This window comes from Plectropomus leopardus, chromosome 10, assembly GCF_026936395.1.
Source record: "Plectropomus leopardus strain MGB_pleo_1.0 chromosome 10, ASM2693639v1, whole genome shotgun sequence".
NCBI lineage: Eukaryota > Metazoa > Chordata > Actinopteri > Perciformes > Serranidae > Plectropomus > Plectropomus leopardus.
In genome coordinates this window covers 17,495,576-17,520,870 of record NC_142185.1, presented here as the reverse complement: position 1 = coordinate 17,520,870, position 25,295 = coordinate 17,495,576, and the positions used below count along the sequence as shown (strand labels likewise).

Genomic DNA, 25,295 nt, shown 5'->3' with positions numbered 1-25,295 from the left:
GTTGTTATGTTTGGATATTAGAGAACTGTTGGCCTGGAGACAAACGGGTTTGTGGTGATGATGTAGATGCTGGATATAGGTGCTCTGCTCCTCAGACTGGACGAGTGGTTTTCCTGTGTCGCTGCGGGAGCAACGAGTGGTGGGCACACTGAGCTGTGGGCTTCCTGCCTGGTGAGGCTCCAACTAAAGCAAAGAATCACTTCTACCAGCCTTCAGTTCATCCCAATGCTAATGAGCTGTGACAGGCTCTCAGCTCGCTGGGGTCAGGTTACCCTATGCTGACAGACACACTATTTCTGCAAGTGTGTGTGCGCATCTGTGGTATTAATGTGGTGATGTTAAGAAGGGTGTGGCGACTCTTGACCAACACCTAATGACAGACCACCCTGATGAATGCGCACACACACACCTACATTTCACTCATTATGAGGATTATGACAGATTTGACCCACAGACAAACTGAGCAAAGGCCAAAATTATCTGGTTCTGCCACAGTAATTTGGGATGAACTGATCCAACGCTCCATCTGAAACAAGCCAGAAACACTGGATTTGATATCTGGGAAAATGAATTATAATCATGTAAACTAGTGAGAAATGAAAATGTTAACACATGTATAGCTACACTTTGTGTAACCTGCTATTATGACACGCTAAACACAGCAGCTGCCTGCCATCATCATTCAGCTGTATGGAGATTTTATTCCCTGAAAGCAAAACGGCAGAATGCCAAGTATGTATCTTTTGGAGGACAGGAATCTGTTTCAATAACTCAAATGTGGGAAAAAAAAGCACCATGCAAAGAAATATGATGAAGGTAGACAAACACCAAGAAGAAAAGTGTGCCAGGCAGCAACAAACATCTTTAAAAATCATGACAAAGTGAAAAAATAACTCTCTTCTAATAGCGACATAAAGATGACAACAGGGGAAAATCATGGAATTTACTGCGCTGCATGACCAACCCCTTTTTTTGATTGTGGGGTTTCAGTGCATCTCCAGCCTCACTTCACGCTGCCAAATTTATCATTTGATATCTCATCTCTACAGCAGCTGTCCCACATCTGTACTGCTGGCGAGGGAAACTTTTAGAAACATTTGCAGCTAGAGCTGTGAGTGAGTTTTAGCTCAAACATGAATCTGGTATCAGACTCTAAACACCTCCAGGTTACAGTGGTGGGACTCGACCAATGCATGGCAAACAGAACACAACAGCCTCAGCCTCCTGAAGGTAACGTAGGGTCGCATGCAGAAATGCCAAAAACTGCAGTTTTGTAAATGGCCACTTGAAGCTGGCTCCAGAAGTGAGTCAATTCCCATAGAGCACCATGTTGAAATGCCCAGCTTCATAGTGAAAAAGCCTGGTACAGGCTGTCCTATAATAAAAAATACTTTTTTAAAAAGCCTGGTACAAACAATAGTTTTGGCCTCTACAGCTAATTTCAACATTCGTGACAACTGTACAAGGGGTACTTTTTTTTAAAGCTCATCCCTTTACACTTTATTAAGGCTCAAAGCTATGCATGTTTGCTTCAGTCTCATAGTCCCCCCGCCCCCCCGAGGTTTAGCAGGTTGACAGCGTCCTGGGTTAGAACGTTTTCCTCCTACATGAGGGTGCAATGGAAACACCTGCGATCACCTCTCACCACACTTTGGTTCAGCAAATGTCACACAGGATTCAGTCAAAAATATGTAAACACTACAATCGCTAACTCAACTTGAACAGCTTTTTCTGATATCAGTAAAAGTCAATGTTTAACTCACATCAGGCCACAAGGCTCAGAAATACGGACAGAACTTATTAGTGTCCGTGTATCCTCTCATTAAGCAGCTTGAGTCATAAAAAGAGTAAAAATAGGCAGCTGGCTCGAATCTCTCCAACCACGCACCACCTTCCAGGAGGTCTGCGGAGGCATGGCCTTCACAGCACAGCTGGCTACAAAAGCAAACACACAGCCACATGAAGGGCCTGCTTTAGTTGCTATTACTGTGAAAAGAGGAGGACGGTTAAAAAAAACCAAGAAGCTATCCATCTAAATGGTGGTTGAATAGATTATTCTACAAGTATATGTTCAAACAGACGTAGGCTGAACTCTGTGACCTGGAGAATGAATGCAGTCACACTTTTACATTGATGCTCCCTCTGCCCGTTTTTTCTGAGTGTGCTGTTGCCGTACCAGTCAGTTCAGAACATGCTTTCAAACATGTCTCATAACTGTTGCAAACTAAGTGCACACATTTTTTTATTAGCTTCAAGGCCTCACTGAAGCTAAGTGGACACACAAGTTTACTTTTACACTGATGATGATGTGGTTCAAATGCTGCTTGTCTGGATGAAAGAGCTGAAACGATTAGTCGATTAGTTAATTAGCTGACCAAAATCCAAATAAATTGGCAACTATTTTCATCAGTGAATAATCATTTAAGTTGTTGGGGTTTTTTTAGCAAAAAAGTCAACATTTGTTGCTCATGTTGCTAAAAATCAGAAATTAGAACTTGATGCTTTTCTTTTTCATACATGACAATAAAGTGGATAGCTTTGGATTTTAAGACTGCTGGTTGGATACAACAAACCATTTCAAGATGTCATCTTGGTCTCTGTGAAATTACAAGACATTTCACTACTTTTTGATATTTCATTGAAAAAAAAACAACTAATCGAGAAAACAGTGGGCAGATAAATTGATAACCAAAATAACAGAAATTTGAAGCCAAACCGGATCATTAGATTTCTTATCCCGTTTATCCTCTTGCAGATAGTGCGTTCACTTATTTTAAGAAAGTTCATCAGCAACCAACATGTGAATGTGAATATATATATATATATATATATATATATATATATATATATATATATATATATATGCTAAAATTCTTCACATGAAATAAAACTGTGGTACAAAAGATAAAGCGAACTGTTACAGTGCAGTTCACTTCCACATCCTGGCTTTCACATCACCACTTGACTCTGAGGGAAGCTGTGTGTAAGTGCTCTGGAACGTAAAAGCAATGTTGATTTGAGTGCACTCAACAAAAGAGTTAAATACAATAGAGTTTTTTGGGGGAGTGGTAGCAGTAAATGTGATGTGGACAAAAACAAGCAAAGCAAAGTGAAAAAATGACGGGAAAAGGGATCAGGTTTTTAAGTCAGTCTGTTCCTGATTCATGCCTCATTAGAAAGCCTTCTAGTTTCAACACACAATCTAAAAGCCAAGCTACCATGGCAAGAAAACTGCTTAATAAAAGGTGAGTTGAAGTGATTGAAAGCAAGTCCATGCTTCACTGTGTTAACTTCCTCTTAGTATTATGAAAATTAACAGCAGACAGAAACAGACAAAAGAGTGCAGTGCAGTGCCTCTCAGCCACCCAGCCTCCTCTCAGATATCTTTCAGAGTAGGGATTCATTTGTCCTTGGGGACTTGGGTTGCAATAAGTTTGAGACACACCCACGCGCTCCTCTTTCTTCCAGCTCTACCTTTTTTCCTGCTAATGCACCAAAACCACAGAGAAACTCCTCTCTTTCAGACCGAGCAGCATTTGATCCAAATCATCACAAGAGTTTTCTCCGTTGTTATAAGCAATATGACACGAAGCGAAATCAAACTGATGACTTTAACAGATCTTGCTTTTGTAAACACCCAGTTTGCATCATTCAAAGCAATGTTCCAACCTCACATTTAATAATGTTCTTTCAAGCCTATCGCTGTCTTTTTAAACAAGCATTACAGATACCGCGCTGCATGCCACAACAAGAAAACCTATGATTGCATCAGTTATTGAAGACTAGTCACAGCAAACATTTTTAAATTGCTCAATACTCCGAAATGACTGAATGCTGTACTGTTCTCTCTCTCTCTCATCACAAGCAGGAGTGTTTCATGTTTTAGGGCATTTACACAGTTATAATGAGGTTAGAGCTGCAGGCTATTCTGAGTTGTAAGATACCTCCACAGGTGTGCCGATACGTGACAGGCTGTACAACTGCATTACATTCAAGTTTTTGCTCTTCTCGTTTACCCTGCAGGGACGTGACGCCCTGCAGCTCAGACAAATCAAAATCAAAATCATTTTCACGGCGAGCAATAACTGCCTACATAAGGGAGAAAGGAGTAGGATGGCCCTGAGGCATGTGCTATCCAAACTGAGCTGTCCTCCCCTCATTAGCGCAGCGTGGATCCGTAATCCTTGGAGTTCTTTGAGGGCACAGGTGTCCCCTGTCTGTCCTCAGATTAGGTCTGTAATCCCCTGGACCCCCTGCTCCGGCTCAGCAGCCCCCTCCATCGGGACAGTAGTGTTTATGTTTGTGAAGCTGTTCACAGGAATGCCTCTCGACCAAATGGGGAGTTCAAATGTTTGAGCCTGGCCTCTTATTTTCCCTCTTTATGAGCACATTCCAAAGAAATTCCATTCATTCACCTCAGCGTGAGGACGGTGTAATTTTACTGTACTTCTGCCAACCAATATTGAATCTACTTTTAAAAAAGTAATTCGGACTTGTTAATATATAGGCTACAAGAAACTACATAGATAATTATCGTACCTCTATAGGAGTAGCCCAAAACTACTCACTTTGAGACTTAACACAAAAATGTGTCCAACAAGATGGCTCTTGCAACTGACAGACAATAGGAGTGGGGTGTGTGCGTGTGCGTGTGTGTGTGTGTGTTGCAATATTTTGTGTGGCGATATTGTATTAATTAATACAAAGATGTCAAAACATTGATTTTTTTTTATCATATGAATTATTAACATTGCAAATTCAAATTATGCTTTTGGTGACTGACTAGACTGACAAAATGAATTACTTTTTCAGTCCATTACTTTGCTGCATTTAAAATGATTGAAGTGAGATGACCAGGCTGGAAACTGTATATTATTAGATAAAACAGATATTACAAAGTTTACCTTTGAGGACATAACTTGCAATATATATATAAGGCAATAAATTAAAATATATGCTATTGCAGTAGAATACTGCAAAAAGTTAAAAATCACTATACCATTGTATCATGAATGAGGTATTGTGATAATATTTTATTGTGGGGCCTCTGGTGATTCCAACATCTCATAGAAAAACATAGCAAAGCTCTGGGATCGTCGCAGTTACCTTCATAATCCAGCCGGGGTAACGCAGTCGACTCCCAGGAGTTGACGGTCTGGGAGGCTGCGTGGCTGGCGGGTGGATTTATGAAGTAGAGGATGAAGATGTTGGAAGGTAGAAGTACAAATGACTGATTTTTTTTTCTTTTTGCCAAGGGTTTGCAAGCTAGTGATTGTCAGGACTGTGCCTCTTCCACCCCAAAACGTGCAGCTGCAGGCTAACAGTAAGCTACACTGTGTTGTTTTTGAAGTTTTGATGTAGTTTTATTTTTCTTTGGACTTGCTCAGGTGGGCAGAGATGGAGAGAAAGAAAAGGGAGAATTGCAACCAAGTCTGGTAAGGGTCTGGAAAACTGTTTATTCTGGCACTGAGTTGGCTAAAATGTGACATGTCATTAAGCACACGTAAACACAGCGGACAATAATCGAGGTCAGCATAATGATCGAAGTCACGTCCATATATTTTACCAAAACAAGCTCTCCATGACACTCACTGAATGTGCATTCAGTGAGTCTCACCACAGACATGCAACATCATACTGACTTATGATTAATGACACAGTGAAATCAACAGTGATACACACTGAATACAGCAGCTGCAAGTGGGAGGAATTAAATCTAACTTCCTCTGTCTATCTCGGAGGGAAAACATTTAAAAAAACATTTACTTGGCTGTGTTGTGGGCAAACGTACGGTACAATGCAAAAAGGCTGGTGCAATATTTACATTGTGGGTAAAATGATTCTGGCTTGATACAGAATGGCTTTCCTGCTGGACGTTATCCAAATACCGGAAACATTATGGAGATGGTTTGGAGCAGCAGGAAGTTGTCCAAACAAAACAAGTGATACATGAACACAGATGAGTTCCAGCCAGGCCAGATGTTGTAAGGTTGCGAAAGTGTCTGGACTGAGGTGGAGTCCATGTTCTTGTTCAAGTGAACAAAGAATATGAAAAAGTTGTTTATCTACAAGATAAACAATAGCTCACAGGAGTTTAAACGCAGCAGGCTGTCAAATGAAATCATTGGTTTACTCAAAATTTGTTACATAAGGTTTGAAGAAAACAACTTCAGATAAAGTTTTGTTACTTCTACTTTAATCAACTTTATTTCAGTGGGTGGCGGTGGGATGAACAGGGAATTTATGAGTGCACAAAAAAGGAAGCTGACCAATTTAATGATGCTGCTAAGTATAATCCTTTATAGCTTTTAATCTTCTATTAACGAAAACATCCCATGACATCAACCACCACACACTCGTCTGTAAAGTGATGTAGCAATAAGTATATACAATTGTGTACAATTGTATACAATGGTCCTATGACCAAAACATACGCAATTTTCATGTTCTAAATAATTTGTCACCTTTTCGATATGCAAAAAAATATTGCTTTTGCATCTGAAATCATTATTCCAGCATGTGAGCATCTTCTCTTCTGTACTAGCACATAACACATGACAACTATATATATGAGATGTGAAACTGGAATTGTTTCTGTGGTGCAATACGTCTCCGCCTCCTGCTGCATTGAGGCCACAACCAAGCAACTGCACTTTTAATTCAACATTAAACAAACATTTTTTCTATAGTCTTTCTGTTACAACAATAGTAAAAAATAAGTGCAGACAACTACAAACTAGAACAAACTCAGCAAAACATCTCACAAAGATGGGAAATATGGTTGGGCAACTGGACAAATATATTGGCAAATATATTGCTGTACACTGACGGTTATTTTTGGATGATTTTTGGCATTTTATTTTGCTAATTTAAAGCGGCGTACCAGTACATTCATCTGGATCTATAAATTGATTCAGTGATCAATGATATTACTGATGAAAAGTGTAAAAATAATAATACGTACTGTCATCTTTAAGATGCACCTTTGATTTGAAAACCTATGATGTCTGTTACCATTTCTATCCAAGCACACCTCCGTCCTAAACATTCAACAGTACTAGCTTGTACCAGGCAGTCAATGGTAAGCAGTCAAGAAAAAGACAATTAGGATATTTATTCATATCAATTGCAGGCCCCTGAATTGAATTGAATTGAATTGAATTGAATTGAATTGAATTGAATTGAATTGAATTGAATTGAATTGAATTGAATTGAATTGAATTGAATTGAATTGAATTGAATTGAATTGAATTGAATTGAATTGAATTGAATTGAATTGAATTGAATTGAATTGAATTGAATTGAATTGAATTGAATTGAATTGAATTGAATTGAATTGAATTGAATTGAATTGAATTGGAATAGTACCATGGTAGACTTTGAGATTTCAGCAAATATTGTATTGCTGTTCAAAGAATTGATATCAAACTGTATCATGATAAAACTTGTGATTTACACCACTACTGATTAAATAGTCTGCCTCTGAAGAAAAAGCAAGAGCTGCTGTTTATCAGACAGCTGCAAAGGTAACTGCAGGCAGAGACAGACAGCCGGGAAAAACAGTGTTTAGAGCAGGCACATTTTAAGGGTTTATTTCAACCAAACCAGAGATGGTGATTGTTGAAAACAATGGAAAGACTAACCAAAATTGTTCTGAGTTTTATAATGTTTCTGTCAAGCTTGAATTAAGTATCTTGTCACCACAAGTTTAAAATTAAGCAGTTTGGTAAAAGGGAGAAACCTGAATTCAGAGGGTTAACGGTTGTTTGCTTCCGTCTGTTTGCGAGTTCATTTATTAAAAAGCTTTAAGATATAAAAGATCCCATCCCAGTGATTTCCCTGACATCCAAAAACATCACCTCTCCTACACAAAGAGCTAATAAGACTACTGACGCACTCAAAACTGCAGGTGGCCAACACATAATGTGCCTCTGTATTATCCAATGAGGAGAGCCTGAACAGGAGCTTCCTAACACAAGAAAATAGCAGCAATCAGCAGTGCAGGGGGCACGGCAGAAGTGCATCAAGCAGTGTATACAGTTGACAGATTGCGGACAAAGTTCCCACCCACTGAGCAATCTGTATCATGATTGGCCGGATTCCAATTTGTGTTATCACTGTCAGATTTGTTAAAGCTAAAACATCTGAGCGCCTGACTGAACCTATTCACTCACTGCTGTAAGAAACTGATATGCTTACTCATCCGTCCTGCATTGTGACTCATCAGCCAATTATTACAAGCTGCTCTTTGAAAATCAGCTGCTCATGTTCAGCTTTGGTCCCGTCATAGCAAGTTCTATTATCTGTTGTATTTTGCGGAAGAATTATTTAAAATGTGTTTTTAACCAAATGCCAAATGAATAAAGTGGCTGAAGCCCCACTTTAGGAAAAAGAAAGCCAATAAAAACAATTGTGCGCTGCTGCGACTCCTTAATTCCTCTGAATAATACGCTCTTTTCAGGAAGATATTTTGTTAAATCCCTGCATTCGCCTGTGAGTTTTACTGGAAATACATAATAACTTCATCTAGACCCTAACCTATGAGATTTTGGCTGGTCCACTCTGCTTTAGTTTCCTGTGGGGGGTCCAGTGTGAGAGGCGCATCATCTGTCCAATAAAGCCTGAAACAACAGACTGCTGCATTGTCCAGAGCAGTGATGGGGCCTATGTCAGACTCTGGAGAGGTCCTGTTGCATTTGAATGTACTTCAGTGATCGTACATTCAAATGCAATCGGACCGCCCATTCTGCTCTGCAGATGTTAATTCTGGCAAGTCGTTACCCAACAAAACCTTCCTTTTCGACTCTGGCAGCGTCAAAGGGAGCATATGTCCCAAGAAAAAACATCAAGATGAAACGTTTAGAAAGAAACGAGGCCACTTTAAAGTGGACTGCTGTGCCTTTTCATCACAAGTTAGAGAACATGGCACTTTAAAACTGTGTCTGCACACTTTCCTGCATTTGGATATAGAAACACTGTGTAGATAGTGTACAAGGTTGTAAAAAGTCCCTGATGAACGTGTTCAAACAACTCAAAAAGGTCAGCTGACACACCCTGAGTCCTTATGCTGGCCTCAAAAACCCACATCATGCAACTCCAACGAGTAACAGTAAGTCAGCAGATCAGTGGAAGCCTAATACCAAACTGTAAACATACTAAGCATAGCTCAAGGCCTCTAAAAGCTAACAACAATAATATCAATGCCACAAGATAAAACTGGCCCTGAAGCCACAACACAGCACCAATTTGTCACAATGACATTTTAAGGATTTTCTGGACTTGGTTTTGGATAGAAAACTGAACACAATGAACATCAACTTATTTTGTAACAGTTTATAAGAAAACATCCACTTTGGCCAAGCAACCTCACTTTATCAGAGCAGCTGCCATATTGGAGCCCTGACAGATCCTGACCATAATGCACTTCTCCACAGAGCAGTGACTCTCCTGTTCTTTTGTGTGGCCCTTGGACCGGTCCTGTTGGACAACACTGGCAACTGGCTGTGACCGACATGAAAGGACCGGGATAGCCTGTTCCAAGCTGCATCATCATACACCTGCTCCTTACGCAGGAAGACCTACAGCGAAGATATTCATGGCCAAGTACGAAGCTACGTCCAAAACTAAAGCCTTAACCGGTAGTGACGTCAAAACGCTGCTGAGGAAGGTTTTTCTTCTTTCCAAAACAGACGTTATTCAGTGCAACATTTCAATAAACCCCCTGTCTCTTTGAAATGGCTTTTGTATAACACTAAAATGCATTCATAATTACATTGTGGTTTAAACTCAATCTCTGCCTGGATCATGTTCAGAGACAATGTTTCTTTAAGTTAATGAAATAATATATATTTATAGATTTTGCAGGGAAGTGGTCTGGGTGGATGGCGGACATACAAAGTGCAGGACAGGGTCCTGGGTTTGCATCCAGACTCCTGTCTGTGGTTGAGTTTAAGGCAAAAAAGCACTTTGGTTACGATTGAAAAAGATACTGATTCCAGTTAAATGCTAATAAGATGGTAATATCAATTTTGAAAAAATGCTGTAGTCACTACAAGTGGATAATTTATTGCAAAATTGCCCATTTTGGCAGAAATCAGATTAAATCTGTTGCCAGGGAACATTTTGCTGCAACCCCATCGCCAGAAAAAATGTTGGCATTGTATGTTTCAATGAACGAAATGGTTTACGGGTGCTTAGGTTTAGGCACAATGCCACTTTGTTGTGGTTAGGAAAGGACTTTGATTGGGCTTAAAATACCAATTTTTGGGGCAACATTCTGGCTGGAAAAGCAGCATTTTCTCTTTAAAAAAACAACTTTTTTTGGCAGTAGAACTACTGATGTGTCACTACAAAGCATCCATGTTTGGAGCCTAAACAGCTGCTAAAAAACACTTGCCAGGTTACTACAAAACATTCACGTTTGGGGCAAAACATAAAAAAAACTCACCTTGGTACTATGCCATCCACCATCCCCTCCACCTCCCAATGACAATGTCATATACTACGTCACTTTAGAATGGCTGATATATTTATGAAACAAGCAAAAATAACTTTTTCCTGATTTGCAGAAACATTCAATTTCAACATTTTTCTTCCAGTGACTGGGCTGTTTCCTGATATGTTCAGTATCAACACCTTCGCAACACATTAACTAGCAGAATTTACTCATTATGTTGATAGAAAACACAATGATCGGCATTCCATTTCCGTTTTCCTCAAACACATATTTGCTGCGTAGGATCGGCATTTATACCCCGGTCAAATGATTCTGCAGTAGACACGAGTTTTTATCGCCACCGGCTCCGATCGGCATTGACGGGAACATAACGCCCAGGTAAACATCCTAATTTCAGCTCCTTAACCAGCGAGATGCAATGATGCACTGTCTAATTACCATCTGTCTCCTCCTAAGCTGCGCTAAAACACTGATCCAAATACATCTGCACCAAGTTTGAAAGAGAGACTGAATAACCTGGAGATATATAAAGAGATGAAACCACATAAAGTTTTCAAAGACCTCTGATCCTACTGCTTTCCACTGTTAACCTGCTTTCCTGCCTGTCCGTGACATCACATGGACACAACAACAAAACAACCCAAACACACAAAAGCTGACAGAGAAAGGCAGACTCATGTGCTCCAGTGGTGTGTTCACTGGCAGTGGGAATGCGGTCAATCGCATATATTTAGCTCGTTTACCCGTTTGAAAAACCCACATGCACACGCTAATTTTGGTGAGAAAGGGGTATGAGACAGGCTCTCTAAACCAGACTCCTAACACTCTTCTTATAAGTCCAGCACCCATACAAGGGCCAGAGACCGTTGTAATTAGGAATGATCATACTGAAATCCCTCTCAAAGGCTTTAGCAACCTTTTAAAGTCCATATTGTTTTGCTTGGTCAGTACCCGCTGCCACCCACGCTGCAGTGCAGAAAACCAAACCACCCCCAAATGTGCGGATGTCAAAACTGAACTGAGAACAACAATAGTGATTGAAGCCCCAGAGGTTTCAACTCAGCGGTGCCTGCACACAGCCAAGAGAGACCTGTTCCCACATAATCAGCTGACCCTCTGCCAGCCAGGCAAGATGCCTCCAGGCTCTGCTTCAGGGTTTCGAGCAGCACATTATCGCTCGACACCACAGCACCTCTCATTCCTTCTGAGAGGCTGCAAAGGCCAGCAAACTGGCTGCCGGACCTCATCGCTCCCCTAGTATTTCATGCTCAGCTCTGTTACGGCTAATTGGTGGGTGAGCATCCCGGGGCTCCGACTGCAGCACAAACACACATGCCAATACACAAGCATGTGCGCACACACACAAGCATATTTGGATATGTGTGGTGGCCTCTCACAGCCTGCCGGGTCTGGGTCCAGTGCCAGGCTCCGTCTTGGGCTCTCCACAGAATAAAGAGCAGCTCTGTTCCCCGGGCCTGCTGCACGGGATTCAGCCAGTGTTCACCCTCTGCTCCTCAGACAATACCCATTGTTCTGCTTTTTAATGAAGAAGAGTCGACATGGAAAAACTAGGAGGGTTAGCTTAGTCACTTCCTGGGTCCTATGTAGCTATGTATGGATGGATGGACCGCTGTGTTCGCACTGAAGTTAAAAAGTAGGTAGCACTACGAGAGACGAATCACAAGCTAAGAGAGACGGCCTGTCAAATTCTCAAAGTCAAAAACTGTCTTTCAGATCTAGCTAAAAGTTTTCACATAATGTTACTATATAACAAACATTAATATAGGTAATATATTGGTGTATTTTTCTTCACAAGTATGTGAAACTTCCCTTGAGTGATTGGCACGTTTTGTCTCCCACAGGTGTTTAGGTGGGTTGAAACAACCCAGTCATCAAAGTAAGATGTTGGCATTGTTTCTGCAAACCATGTATAATGTTACATTTACATTTCATACAAATGACATATTTCACAGGAGGAGGAGGGGATGGTGAATGTCATGGCATCTAGGGTAGACGGATGCCAAGCAGCAGACAGCAGCAAACCAGTGTTTGCGGCCATTAAAGCAGGTATTTTTTAAACAGAGTTTGGGACATGTCTTGTTGTGTTTGTAACGACAAATGAAGGTTTTTTTTAACATGAGAATCAGAATATTTCCATCCACAATTGTAGCGACCAAACCCAGTATTTTAAGCCAAAACATGATGTTTTCCTAACCCTAACCAAATGGTTACTGCGTCAAAACCTAACCACAGCGTTGTCACATCATTAAAATCAAAAAAATTTGGACATATCTATTACAAATGAAAAATGTAACATATCTGTGGTCTGAAGGAAAGTACAATGCCAACGTTTATTCTAGTGATGGGGTTGGTTAAGATGTGGTGACAGCGAAGAGCAGTGTGCACAGTTCTCATCATTTTCAAACCCAAACTACTGCGAAACTCCTCATGCTCTGTTTAACAGCACCTGGATCTATTGAATTCTTCACTCATTTATTCAGGTTTTTCCCATTAATTTGCCAATCATCTGTGCATACACCTATATTAATGTAGAAAATGAAATACAAAATCATATCTTTAAAAAAGAGGCAACAAAAATGACATTTTCAATAACAAGCGATGTTGGGAACATGATAAAGCGGATGTTTACAGCAGCATCATTCAATGTTTTTGGCTGCCGTGGGACAAAACGTCTCAAGCTGAACATCCTGCATACATTTCACATACTACATGGTTGCATGAAGTTGTTATGGCTAATATGTTTCTTCTGCACACTGCAGATATTTGAAACATTTGCAATATGCCTTCAGTCTTTGAAAACTCTGTTCAGTTTGTCTGGGCACAGCTGAAGACTTCTGTGAGAGGTTTCACATTGAATTGGTGTGTGCAGGTAGAACGCGCTGCTAGCTTGGATCTGTCAATGTGACAAATTACACTTCGGTTGAATGTGGCGGCTGCTCATGTGATTAATCTGAGGAGTAGATTTCAGATGCAGAGCCTCACGGAACAAATAACAGCAGCTCAGGGTGCTTCGGCGGCCTTCAAACAAAGTAGCTTAGATGTAATCTGGACAGACTATTTGGAAGAGCAGCTACAACAACAGCTAAGCCTATAGTCTATAGTCTCTCCATATGGCTTTTAAACAAGTAATGGCTGTAAACGTTTGTGCCTCCCTGACAGCAGTCATGACATTCATCAAACATTATAGCCCTGAGATTGAAGTGGATAGTTTCCTGGATGTGGGTACAAGTTTATTTGATGTCAGCTCTGTGGTGAGCTGAGGCAGAGGAGGAGACACGAGGCCTGAGCTGAATTCCTGTTACACAGAGTCATGCTGCTGCGGTTCAGCATGAAGCATATAGACTGGTTCATTCTGTACATGTGACTCACAGAGATTGACTGTCATTTCACATGCTCTCAGCCAATGTGCACTCATGGACTGACAGACAAAATTGCCACTTTGAAGAGTTGCTTATACTCTCTAATGGTTGGCTAAATGACAGTGTTAGATTGATTAGTCAATAAGTGCAGGGGAGATTGATCTACCGGGATTTTGATGTGAATCAGTGTTGTGCTGTATAAACATCAAGAGGGCTGCCCTGGCTCATCATCATGTGTGACCCATCTTCCTCTTGTAGACTTGTCTCACCAGCACTATGGCAACCAGCAGAGAGGTGAAGGCTTGTAAACATGCTCTCCAGAGTAACTACAGAGACATTTTCCCTGGATGCTTCCCATAATAGATCTATGGGAAAACCTAACCCTCAATACACTACAACCAGTAACATTTACGAGACACAAAAGGCCTTAAACACACAGCAAACTCCTCATTAAAAACTTGTAAACAATGATTACATTCCAGCATACACCTGCATGATCTTCCCTCCTATTAGTGCGTCAAACAATGAATATTTGGGTTTAAACTGCACCTCACTTCAAGGCCAAGGTCACATGTGAATTAGCCTCTGTTATCATGGCAGAGGCCTTGCATTACAATTAGCCTAAGTCTATTTTGAAGATCAGCCCTTGGCTCCAGGAACTCATGAGACAGAGACTTCAATGGGAGCTTTTCATTTAGTAGAAAATGCCAACTCAGGAGGCAGTAAACCCTGAGGTTTCTCCAGAAAGAGACTCTACGATCACACACAGCCAGATCACTCTATGTAGGCTTAGTAGACAGCTTTTTGTTTAGCGTGAATTTTATATAGAAACTTTAAACTGTCAAACCTTAAAGGGAAAGTTCACCCAAAAATCAAATAAACTATTTTTTCTGTTACCTGTAGTGTTATTTATTAGACTAGATTGTTTTGGTGTGAGTTGCCACGTGTTGGAGATATCAGCTGCAAACATGACTGCCTTCTGTCCGATACAATACAACCTGAAGCACTAAAAAAAATACATTAAGATAATCCACAGACCTTGGAGTAAGCAGTTTCGCGTAGGAGATATTTTCTTTCTACCATATTCAGCCAGGGACGATGCCCTTAATGTTTACATCTCACACTGTCATGGGCACAAGCTTCTTGTCTGTGAGTAGATGCACACTTCCTTCTGCACTGTGATAAAGTTGGTAATTGTAGTTCAGAAGAAAGAAAGTAGTTCCCACATGAAACTGCTTACAAGGTCTGTGGATTATTTTGAGTAACCGGGTCATGATTTCTGAAGAGACATTGCTGCTAAGTTTTTAAAATGTATTTTTTGGCACTTTTAGCACCACAAGTTGAGTGCCATCTAGTTCAATTATACTGGAGAGAAGGCAGACATCTCTACGGCCGATATTGCCAACACACTGCAACTCACACCAAAACAATCAAGACTGATGAATAGCACTACAGGTAAGAAGAAAAATATGTATTTCTGATTTTGGGGTGAACTGTCCCTTTAAAATTAAGCGCTGTCCCTTGAAGAAAATACACAAAAAAGCACAGATGTGGCCAAAAAAAAGTTATGTCCTAGTGAGGACTTTGTTTCTTACTGTTGTGAGGTAGCTAACAGTAAGCAGAGTGTAGTTTGTCATATATTTGTGTGCAAAGACAAATCACTAAGCTAAGACATAAATAATTATAAACTACATTAAGCTTTAAAGTTCATCCTTGACCATGGAAACACTCAAGGTCCACTTACTCACTTTTTCCGTGCACCAGGTTCTCGGAGCTTGTCGAAGTTGTTTTTCATACTTTACAAAAATGAATGGCAGCGAATGGCTTCTTTTATATGGAAGCAAACAGGCCTGGTATCTAAAATTATTACTTTGAGTAGACACAACTAGCAATTAGGACTTGGTATCACACATCAATACTTTTTGCGTACTGTCAGAAACGTGTGTGTAACACAAGAAGTAAATCCTGCAAAGTACCAAAATTTTGATGAAAGGGCCTAATTACATTTTTTGTCTTCTATTTTTATTCGTTGATAATATGTTTTCTGATCTGCTTGAAGAAATTAGGAATTTTTGCAAATTCGTATTGTATTTTATTCATCTAGGCCTGAGAATTAAAAAAAAAAAAAAAACATGTGGAGCTGATGATCTAAATTTACAATTTTTACCGTGGGAATCAGTTGTGTTCTCTATGTGTGGTTACACACACATGTGGTCTGCCCAGATGACGGAGGTCATGAGTCAATATCTGAAAGCAGGCTTTTAACATCATGCACCATGGTCCAAAATTCAAAGACTGTATGTCCTTGATAACAAACTCAAGGGTTTAAGGAGGCGAGTGCTTGAATGTGGTGGCTCACAGCACAAGCCTTTAATCCAAGCGGCTCCCTGCTGCGATCCAGGGCCTGCCTGTTGATCAAACATATAAGGAGTGGCAGGTAAACAGTCCTGCTGCTATTCCATCATGCCCAGGTGCAGAATATGTTGAAGGAAAACATGAATCAAACCAAAATATAATATTTTGCGATTGATAAAGGAAGCAATGAGAGATTATTGAGTAAAAGGGCCATTCATCAGCAAGTACACTTAAATAAGTATTTCACAGATATTAAGAGAGTCCTCACATAAAACGTGGCCGCCTCTGCAGTACACAGATTCAAATACTTTTTAAATTAGTGCTACATACCAGAGAGAAAGGAAGCTCTTGCTCAAGGAGTATAAAACCTACAAACACCAGATCGCCCCTTACCAGACACACTGCTGCTGAGTGACCAAATGTAAACTGGGCTGAGCGAAACAGCGGAGGCCGGGGATCTCGTATTACAGTTAAACGGTAAGCTAAAACATGTTTCTCAAAGCATTTGAGAAATATGCAACTCTGAAGTGATGAATTTACAGCTCACAGCAAGTTGATACAAGACAGTCTCGGGTTTTTTGTTTGATATGTTGCGATCATCATTGGCGCCATGAGCTTGTTTACTATTTTACACGAATGCCACTGTCACCCTGAACACCCCACTGAGCCAACTTCAAACTTTAAAACTTTATATGGAAAACAAAACCAACCGTTGAATATTCGCATTAGACAGCCAAATCCAATATGTGTGGCAGAATTCTTAGTCGGGTTCAGCCCTGTTTATTTTTGACCAGCACAGACTTGTTTTACCATTTGATCAGATTTCAGTCAGAGTTTGAGAGAAAGACAAAGGGGAGCGGGCAACTGTCTTGATCAGCTGTATACTATTTGTCCCCGCTGTTGCATGGGTGGTGGGCAATATATAAATGCGGCAGTATAGCCTGTAGTTTGAGCAAGAGCCCGCGAGCTGGCGAAAGTCCATCAAGTGACGTAAATTGCCTAATTTGTTTCGCCGAGTGGGGAGAAAGGGTATCTTAGCACTGGTTAGAGAAAGGGAAGTTAACTACAGTTCATCTGCACACACTACCCACATTGATTTGATTCAAAGCTGGTTGAAAACTGGTGAAATATCCCTTTAACTGTTGATTCATAAGCACTGGTGACCGCTGATGTGTTGGGAAACAAAGCGGCCTGACAAGGTATCAACCTATTCATCTGCTATTCAAATTCAAGTGATGTCATCTGAGTCACACAGTGCCACTCGCTCCCGCAATCAATGGAGCCAACTGCCATCAGGCACGGCTGAGGCACATTAGGGTTTAAATGGCAGTAAATAACACTAAATGCTGTGATTATAGCACTAAATTCTTCTAATGCTGGAGGGCTTCCATCCCGCCAAGAGCTGAGGCATCATGCTGGCAGCAGGGGAGGAGGAAGGGAGGGAGCGGGGGAGTTCCTGACATGCTGTGAGGATCGGCTTTTCTGACAGCCAGCCCACGAAATCCTTGAATTGGACAGGTAATTTTTTTTTTCTGGAAAGCATAATAAAGGATTAGTTTTGTACACCAATCGTATGGATCCTAATCGTCCTCATATCCCTGACATTTAAAGCTCAGAGTGTTAGTCGGGGAAACCTCAACTCTTAACAATAAGTAGGTGACTCTAAAGGCAGACGTGATTAAGGAGAAGGCCCAAATCCCTCGGTGCATGACGTCAAAATCTCTCTACCCCAAAGTCTGCTGCCTCCAGCGCAGAATGGGATTCATCGGCGTCTGACAAGCAGCAATCACACCCCAACACAACACAATACTGATGTGACTTAAACTTGATCCGCTTTTTGTAATGGGCTGATAAGATCTGTTCCCATTAACAAAAACAAATCCCTGCATCAAAAAAAAAAGCTTTCCTCTGTGTTAAAGACGAGTTCACAATTACGCTGCTGGAAAAACCTGCTACCTCAAGTCAAATTCCTTCTTGAGAGCGTCTAATGTTTATGGGAGCAGTGGGCCAGGCGACAATCACGTTTGACCCACATTTAGCCAGCTCTCAAATTTCACCATCACTGCACTGTTCTTCGATTTAGGCCTTTATTCACTGACTGGGGAGCTGTGGACTGGAAATTCTCCTCATCAGCAAAAAGTTGCAATAATGGCCTCTGTGATGATGCTCCAAGAGAACATGGTGAATAATACTTTAGTCCTTCTAAATTCCCACAAATCAATCAACACATTGTAAACGTTTATCCACCATCAAAAAAAAAAAACACTTTTCTCCTCTTCTTAACTGACCTGTTAGCACTTAAAAGTCTAGAGGATCTTTTCAACAACACCGGGAATGTTAAGCGTTCACTCCCAGGTAGCATAAGTGTTGACAGACGCTGTTGACACTTTATGATGTGACAGATGTTTCAAGGAGGAGCTGGCATGTCGGGCACGTACAGCTTCAGTAGTGGGCTCATAAAGCTGGGGTACAGAGAATGCCATAAAAGTAAGAATTTGACTGCAGGTGTCTCATGTGGAAATTTACAGAAGCATAAAGGCTGGACGTCGGCTGATAAATAGAAGTCTGCAGTAAATTTATGGTCTTGTGTTTGGAGTCAAGGGAGCCAAGAAGATGGGATGTTTAGTATTGGTGAAGCAAGAACATGAAAAGCTCAAAAACTTGTTGAGTCACACAAAAAAGAGTTATCTAAATGTGTTTACAGTCTTAAAAAACTTTATTTGGTACTTTGATAAGGATTGAGAATACCTTAAAGAGTTGCCTACAGCACTGTGCAAAAGCCTTTAAAGTCCTAAAACTTTGTTATTATAACAAGGTTATAATGATTATTTGTTTCTCACTCACCTCTCTGTAAAGTATTTTGTGTGACCTCCCTTTCCACTTGGCATGTCTTGAACTCTCTTTGGCAGACAATATGAGATTTACAATGTTAAATTTCTGGTGTATTTACACCAGGTTGCATTCAAGATACATCCAAAGCTTAATGTTGATCGCTATGGTTGTACATTGCATTTTTCACACTAAATATCAGTCTGAAGAGGCCAGTTTGTTCTGACTTTTTTGTTATTTTAATGCATTGTACTTGTTCTCTGTATTCATTGTAGACTTAGTAATAATACATTTATGTCCTCATTACAACTTTGCTAACTCTATGGTGGCCTAAGACTTTTGCACAGTACTGTAACTTTTGAGTTTGTATTCTAGCTGTGCAATATCTCTGACATAAGTGCCTTTTTTTAGTCGGGATGCCCCCTATTTTTTCCCCTGAACAACAAAGGACAGGCGTGCTGGACAAACAGAGGTCCAACCTACACACAGCTGTCCCGTCTCTGAAGCACCCTGAAGCATGGAGGGAACAAAGAGCAAACAAATGAAAATGTTTCTTTCTCTCACCAAAACGGTTGCAAATCTCTCCTCCAGTTCCCCCGGCTCGGGCATGGGTAGTTTCAGAGGCATGTTGTGTCCTCTGAAATCAGTGTGCTGGTCCATGCTCCCTGCGTTCCCCATGTTTGACCAACAAGTACAAGTTTTCCCCCCTTTCTGTCTTGAGAAAATCTCTGCACGGCGATAAATGAAAGAAATATCCGCACGTCCTTTGATTTGTCGTCCTCTCTCACAGGTTTCTACCACTTGTTCAACATAAAGCACATGTGAGGGAGGAAGCAAAATAATGCGACGGGTCCGAGGAGCAGCAGCGGCGGCGGCAGAGGAGCCCCCGGTGAGACATTTTCACGGCAGAAAAGAGGAGTCCTCTGGAAACTTGACTCGATCCACACGGACCTTTCTTCGCTGTTATCCGTATCTTGCACAATTTCGGCTCCACTCCCAGCCGGTAGTAATGACGACGGGCATGATTCACGCTTATTGCAATCCCCCCTCCTTCTGTTAGCAGTGCTGGCTTCACTAATCCCTCCGCTGCTGACCAGCTAGTTAAGGAGGAGGGGGCTCCACGGTGCACACACACACTCACCGCACACACACACTCTCATCCCTCCCCTACAATGAGCCCTTTCAGGGGCAAACCTCCCACTTCTTCTTGGGGCGTAGCTCCCAACGCCGGAGCTAAGAAGATGATAATTTCTGTGTTGCATTGTGGTACTTCGAGTCCATTGTGAGAGACAACAAACTTGGGGCCACAGCGACCCTCCTCAGAAAGGGGCTCTATGAAGTGAATTCATCATTTACTTTGTGTGTATTTTTTCACAATTTAGGATAAAAAAATGTGTGCTCAGGCTTTATTACCATCATTTCATCCATTAAACTACTGAGTCAGTACAAAACTCGCCCCCTCCCTTATTATTCTGTCTACCTAATGCTTGTGATATACATGTTAGCAACACGTGGGTCCTCATGCTTTACTTGATTTTATTTTATTTTTTTATTTTTTGAAAAAAATTAACTTATTTGAGCAGTTATTTCTTCCATGCCAGGGATGCAGGTGGGGGGTCACTGTGTTTGATTGTGTTTGTTTTTTTATTATTGTTTTTTTGTCATTTGTCTGTCTTCTTTCTTTTGTGTTTTTATACAAAAAATGCCTTCAATAAAAATATCTTGGGAAAAAAAGTGTGCAACATTGTCTATAGAGTTTCCATGTTTATAGACAATGTTGCCCAAACTATAAGAAGAACGCTGTGGGAACATAAAGCTGGTTTGTCTAATTTGGTTCGATTTTGTTTATTTTTCTTTTTTTTTTCTTTTGTCTGACTGTGGATTCTTTAATATCTGTATCATTTGTATTTGTGTATGAAGTGTTGTCTGTATTAATCAACATACCCCCAAAACAGAACCTATTTCAAAAATGTTGAAAAAAAGGAATTTATTGAAACAACTGTAGTGTATGTCTATTTTTACTATTGTTCAGAAAAAAACAGTTTGAAATTATTTTTTCATGGAAAACAAGTGATTTCTCATCAAAAAAAACGTGATCTGTAAGAGGTGAAAAACGCGGTTACACTAATTGGTAATAAAATCATATTTATTGAGCTATAGATAATATTTATGGGGAAAATATATACTACTTTCAGATGGTTAAACATGCAACAAGTCAATTTGATCAGGAAACATTATAGCTATTCTTTACAGCTGAACATAATAGGATGGTTGAAGTCCCCATGAATCTTCTGTCCCTGTGGTAATTGATAATATATTTCTTGTTATATGCCAAATATAACTATGTTTAGAAGTCTGTATCAGAATTTTTTTTAGATAAAGATCCCTGTGTTCCTCTTTCTGTAAAAGCCATGGCCTGTATGAAGTAAAGGACATAGCTCCTGTTACATCACCCATCAGTTTGTGGACTCCCGTTTCTGCCATCACCATGTTGGTTTTCGGAAGCAGAAGTGACCATATTTGGGTAAGAGGTTGGAGCTGTTGGGAGTGTGAGGTGGATCCGACTGAGAAGCTAAGGACACTATTGGCAGACAGCCTGTCACCTAAAGTGACCCCCGTTTAAATACGCTTTACTTTGGGCCTTAATAAAATTTAAAAGGGTAAGTTTAAAAAAAAAGTATCCCCCATATAGTTGTTATGAATGTTGAAATTGGTTACAGGGCCGTAAACATGTTTATTTCTGCCATAAAGCAAGGCTTTCTTACATGGCGCTTCATTTTTGAGCCTTGGAGGTTGCCGCTTGGTATCGTTAGTCTTTTGGAGAACAAATCCAAACAGTTCAGTGCATGTGTCCTCAGCCCGTAGAACAACATTTGAACTGGTCTAGAGACGCCATTGCAGTAATTAAACTACATGTGGCTTAAAACTGTGTGATTATTAGTTGTGTCTAGACCTGAAGCATGTTTGAAAACCAAAGCATGAAAAGCAAATTTTATAGAACATTTAGACTTACAGATAGAGGTAAAGATACGACTGATGTTTTCCTTCTTTCTTTCTTTTCTTATCTATTGTGTGTATGTATTGGGTGGTGGCAAGCTGCTGCATACATTTGCTCTTGCTGGGGTAAATAAAGTTCAAAAGCTTAATAGTGAGTGTTGCTGAGATCCTTTCACTGAGAAATGCATTTCATTTATTAAATCTATTTTCTAAAATTAAATTCTCCACTTGGATGGATTGCGTGATTAGTTTAACCTTCCCTGTCTTCCTCTCTTGTCTCTAACATCTCTCCTCAGCTAGTATCCCTGGGACAAAACCTTTAGCAAACACAGACAGGGCTTTTGTTCAGATTATATCTGAGGATTTTTTTTTTCTTTTAAACCTTTACTGAGTGAGAGCAATAGGCCTTTATCACAGGAGACATTTTGACATGAAAAGCACAGATGTTTTCTTCTATGACAAGTAAAATGTTATCACTCAAAGCTGTACAAAATCCAGTGCCTCTAGTACATTTGTTCACTCGTAGCCTCACAACTCAAGAATTATTGTAGAGCAACAATTTTATGACAACACAGCCACTGACACGTGTATGCTCCCTCACGACCTCAACATGCATTGGGATGAAATGTGATCCTCTGACAGGGTGGGGACCACATTACGCACAAAAGGGTGACATCAGCATGCAGCAGTCTGGAGACGATCCAGAGGTTCTCCAGATGCACAGTGGTTTCATTCAGGCCACGCTGAACCGATTTGACGGGGGAGGGTGTCACATCTGAGGTTGCTGGCTGGACACACTGAGGAAGCGAAACACGGCTGACTGACCTCATACGATCATCGCGTGTTCCACGTTAAGCTGATTTGCTCTGTCTGAAGACCCTCCCCTTATGTTGTGCAATGTATGTACTGTCCATGTTTACGCACTTAATGGATTTTATTTACTGACAGGATGCTGCTCATTCTGGTGTTCATGTGAAGCGGTAGCACGTCAAGAGTGCATCTGTGAAGGAACAAGGTTAAAGATCGGGATTTAGCCCAGAAAAACACAAATACATGTAGGACTAGCATTGGTGTTATGGTTTAAAACAAGAGGAGTTTGTGTACATACATCCAGTATTTCAGCTATAATGAAGACAGCTGATGTGGAACTTAACATTTAATTTAAGACCAACGACCAATTAATTAAAGCTATCATTTTGCTGGGTAATGTTTATGTTTTGTAAGTTTTTTCTTATCTCTGACCTTTTTTCATTGTGGCACATTTATCACTGTGTTACAGATTACAGCCTATGTTCTGTGTTAAATTTAATAATAATAATACTAATTCAGAAAAACAGGGATGAAACTGGTGTATTTTAAGCCCTGTAGCAGAAATGAGCAGGTGGACCCCCATTAACCGCCTGTTGATCCTCCGCTCTGTGTGTATGTACAGCCTTCTCTGACAACATTTTTACATGGCCATGTTTTCTGTGGGGTTATCTGATTTACCACAGATTAATTACAAATATGCACTATTTAGAGAAACAGTTCACCTCCGCATAAAAAAGGAGAAAAACATATTCACTATTTTCTTTCTAACCCACCAACCATATCACTGAGTAGAGGGAATGGTGCATTTACTGCTACCCCCACTCAACTGAGCTAGCTGACATTACAGTTGAGGAGAACACCATCAATGGTTTACATCTCGCAATATGACGAACACAAACCTTTCATTCGTGCTCGCTTTTTTCTGCCTATTGATACATTTGTAATTTATCTTGAGTATCGGCTCATGATTTCTGGAAAGAGACATTGCTATTGAGATTTTCAAATGTATTATTTTGGCACTTTGAGCACCGCAAGCCAAGTGCCATTTAGTTCAATTATATTGGAGAAAAAGCAGACATCTCTCGGCCAATATCTCCAAAACTCAGCAACTCACACCAAAACAGTGTAGACTGATAAACAGCACCACAGGTAAGAGGAAAAAATATGTGTTTTTGAATTGGGGTTGAACTGTCCCTTTAAACCAGTTTTTGACAAACTGACCATCTTCATAAAAGTGTCCACCTGAAGGCTCCTCTCACTTTTAACTGCGCTTTAAAGATACACCTTTAAAACAGCTGTAATTGCTGGTGCGCTATTACCAAAAGCCAGGTCTAAATTTATAGGGCCCCTGGGGGTCTGGTTGCTAATCTAGCCTTGTGAAGGAGGGCCAAGTTTCATTGACCAACACTTGATGAGTTCTTAGGCAATTATGACTCTCACAAACAGAGGCCTATGTTCGTCATTTATATGTATATAAACTTATGTAACACAATTTCATTCTGCATATGAAAATGATTCATTCTTATTTTAAATGCATTTAAACGACTGTTTAGTTGGACTCAGTGACCTACCTCTTGTATTATCTTGTCACAATATAAAACAATTGGACCTCATTGTGCACTGACAGCTGAGTGGTGCATGACATAAGCTGGACGATAAATGAGCTTTTAAATAAAAATAAAACAATGCCTATCTCCATAACTGCAATGAAAACAACCATTGAAGGGTATGTGCTGCCTTACAAGCGTCCCTGACACAGCTGATGGTGACGCACAGCACAACAAGAAACGGTGATGCATTGATGGGAATCTTGCCTGTTACAGTTAATGTCTGTGTGCTCTTTTATACAGTATATACATGCAGACTGAGGAGGACTCTGATTGCATGGTTTGAGGGGGCACCTTGCAGCTGCATCTCTGAGAGGTCTGGGGAAATATGAGAGACTCCAGATATATCCACCAGGAAATATAAAATGCAAAGGAGATGCCAGAAATAAAGGCAGCACAATCAAACCACTGTGTGAGGAGCCTCACAGGGAGTTCATTTGGCTGCTCAGCTAAGTAACATCTGTGAAATGAAGTTCTCTTAAGTAAGAGAAGACTTGTGGAGTTATGGCCCTCACAAGGCTGGAGTGGAGTAACAAATGTGTCTTTGTGTTTTAATTTAAGGGCTGGAGACTTCAGCAATTCAAACAAGTAGAGATACAGATTTAACTGAGCAAACTGTGATCCTGTGAACTTCCACAACAACAATGCCCTCTAGTGTATTTTAAGTGTACTACCCACTGTGGATCAGACTTAATTATTAACACAACTTACTCAAAACTTTTCATCTCGATTCCACAAACTTTTTCAAGGGAGAATAAACCCAAACGTTTAACAAAATTTAAATATGATATTTGAACAAATAATCCTTCTTATTCAAGCATTACAGGTAAGTATAACTGTAGAGTGAGCTAAATACTGTAT

The 25,295-nt window shown here is 40.4% G+C and overlaps 1 protein-coding gene across 11 annotated transcripts in view; it reads right to left on the bottom strand.

The window, feature by feature from the left end:
* Positions 1–20,215, bottom strand: part of fmnl2a (formin-like 2a) — a 70,262-nt gene extending 50,047 nt beyond the window's left edge. For 3 of the 11 annotated variants that reach the window (XM_088083180.1, XM_088083179.1, XM_088083184.1), the window contains exon 1: positions 19,585–20,215. In XM_088083180.1, the coding sequence (XP_087939306.1) occupies positions 19,585–19,698 (114 nt within the window). In that variant the 5' untranslated portion in view covers positions 19,699–20,215. The remainder of the gene's footprint in view (positions 1–19,584) is intronic. The other 8 variants (XM_088083178.1, XM_088083183.1, XM_088083182.1 and 5 more) reach the window with 4 other exon arrangements.
* Between the last annotated feature and the right edge of the window lie 5,080 nt (positions 20,216–25,295).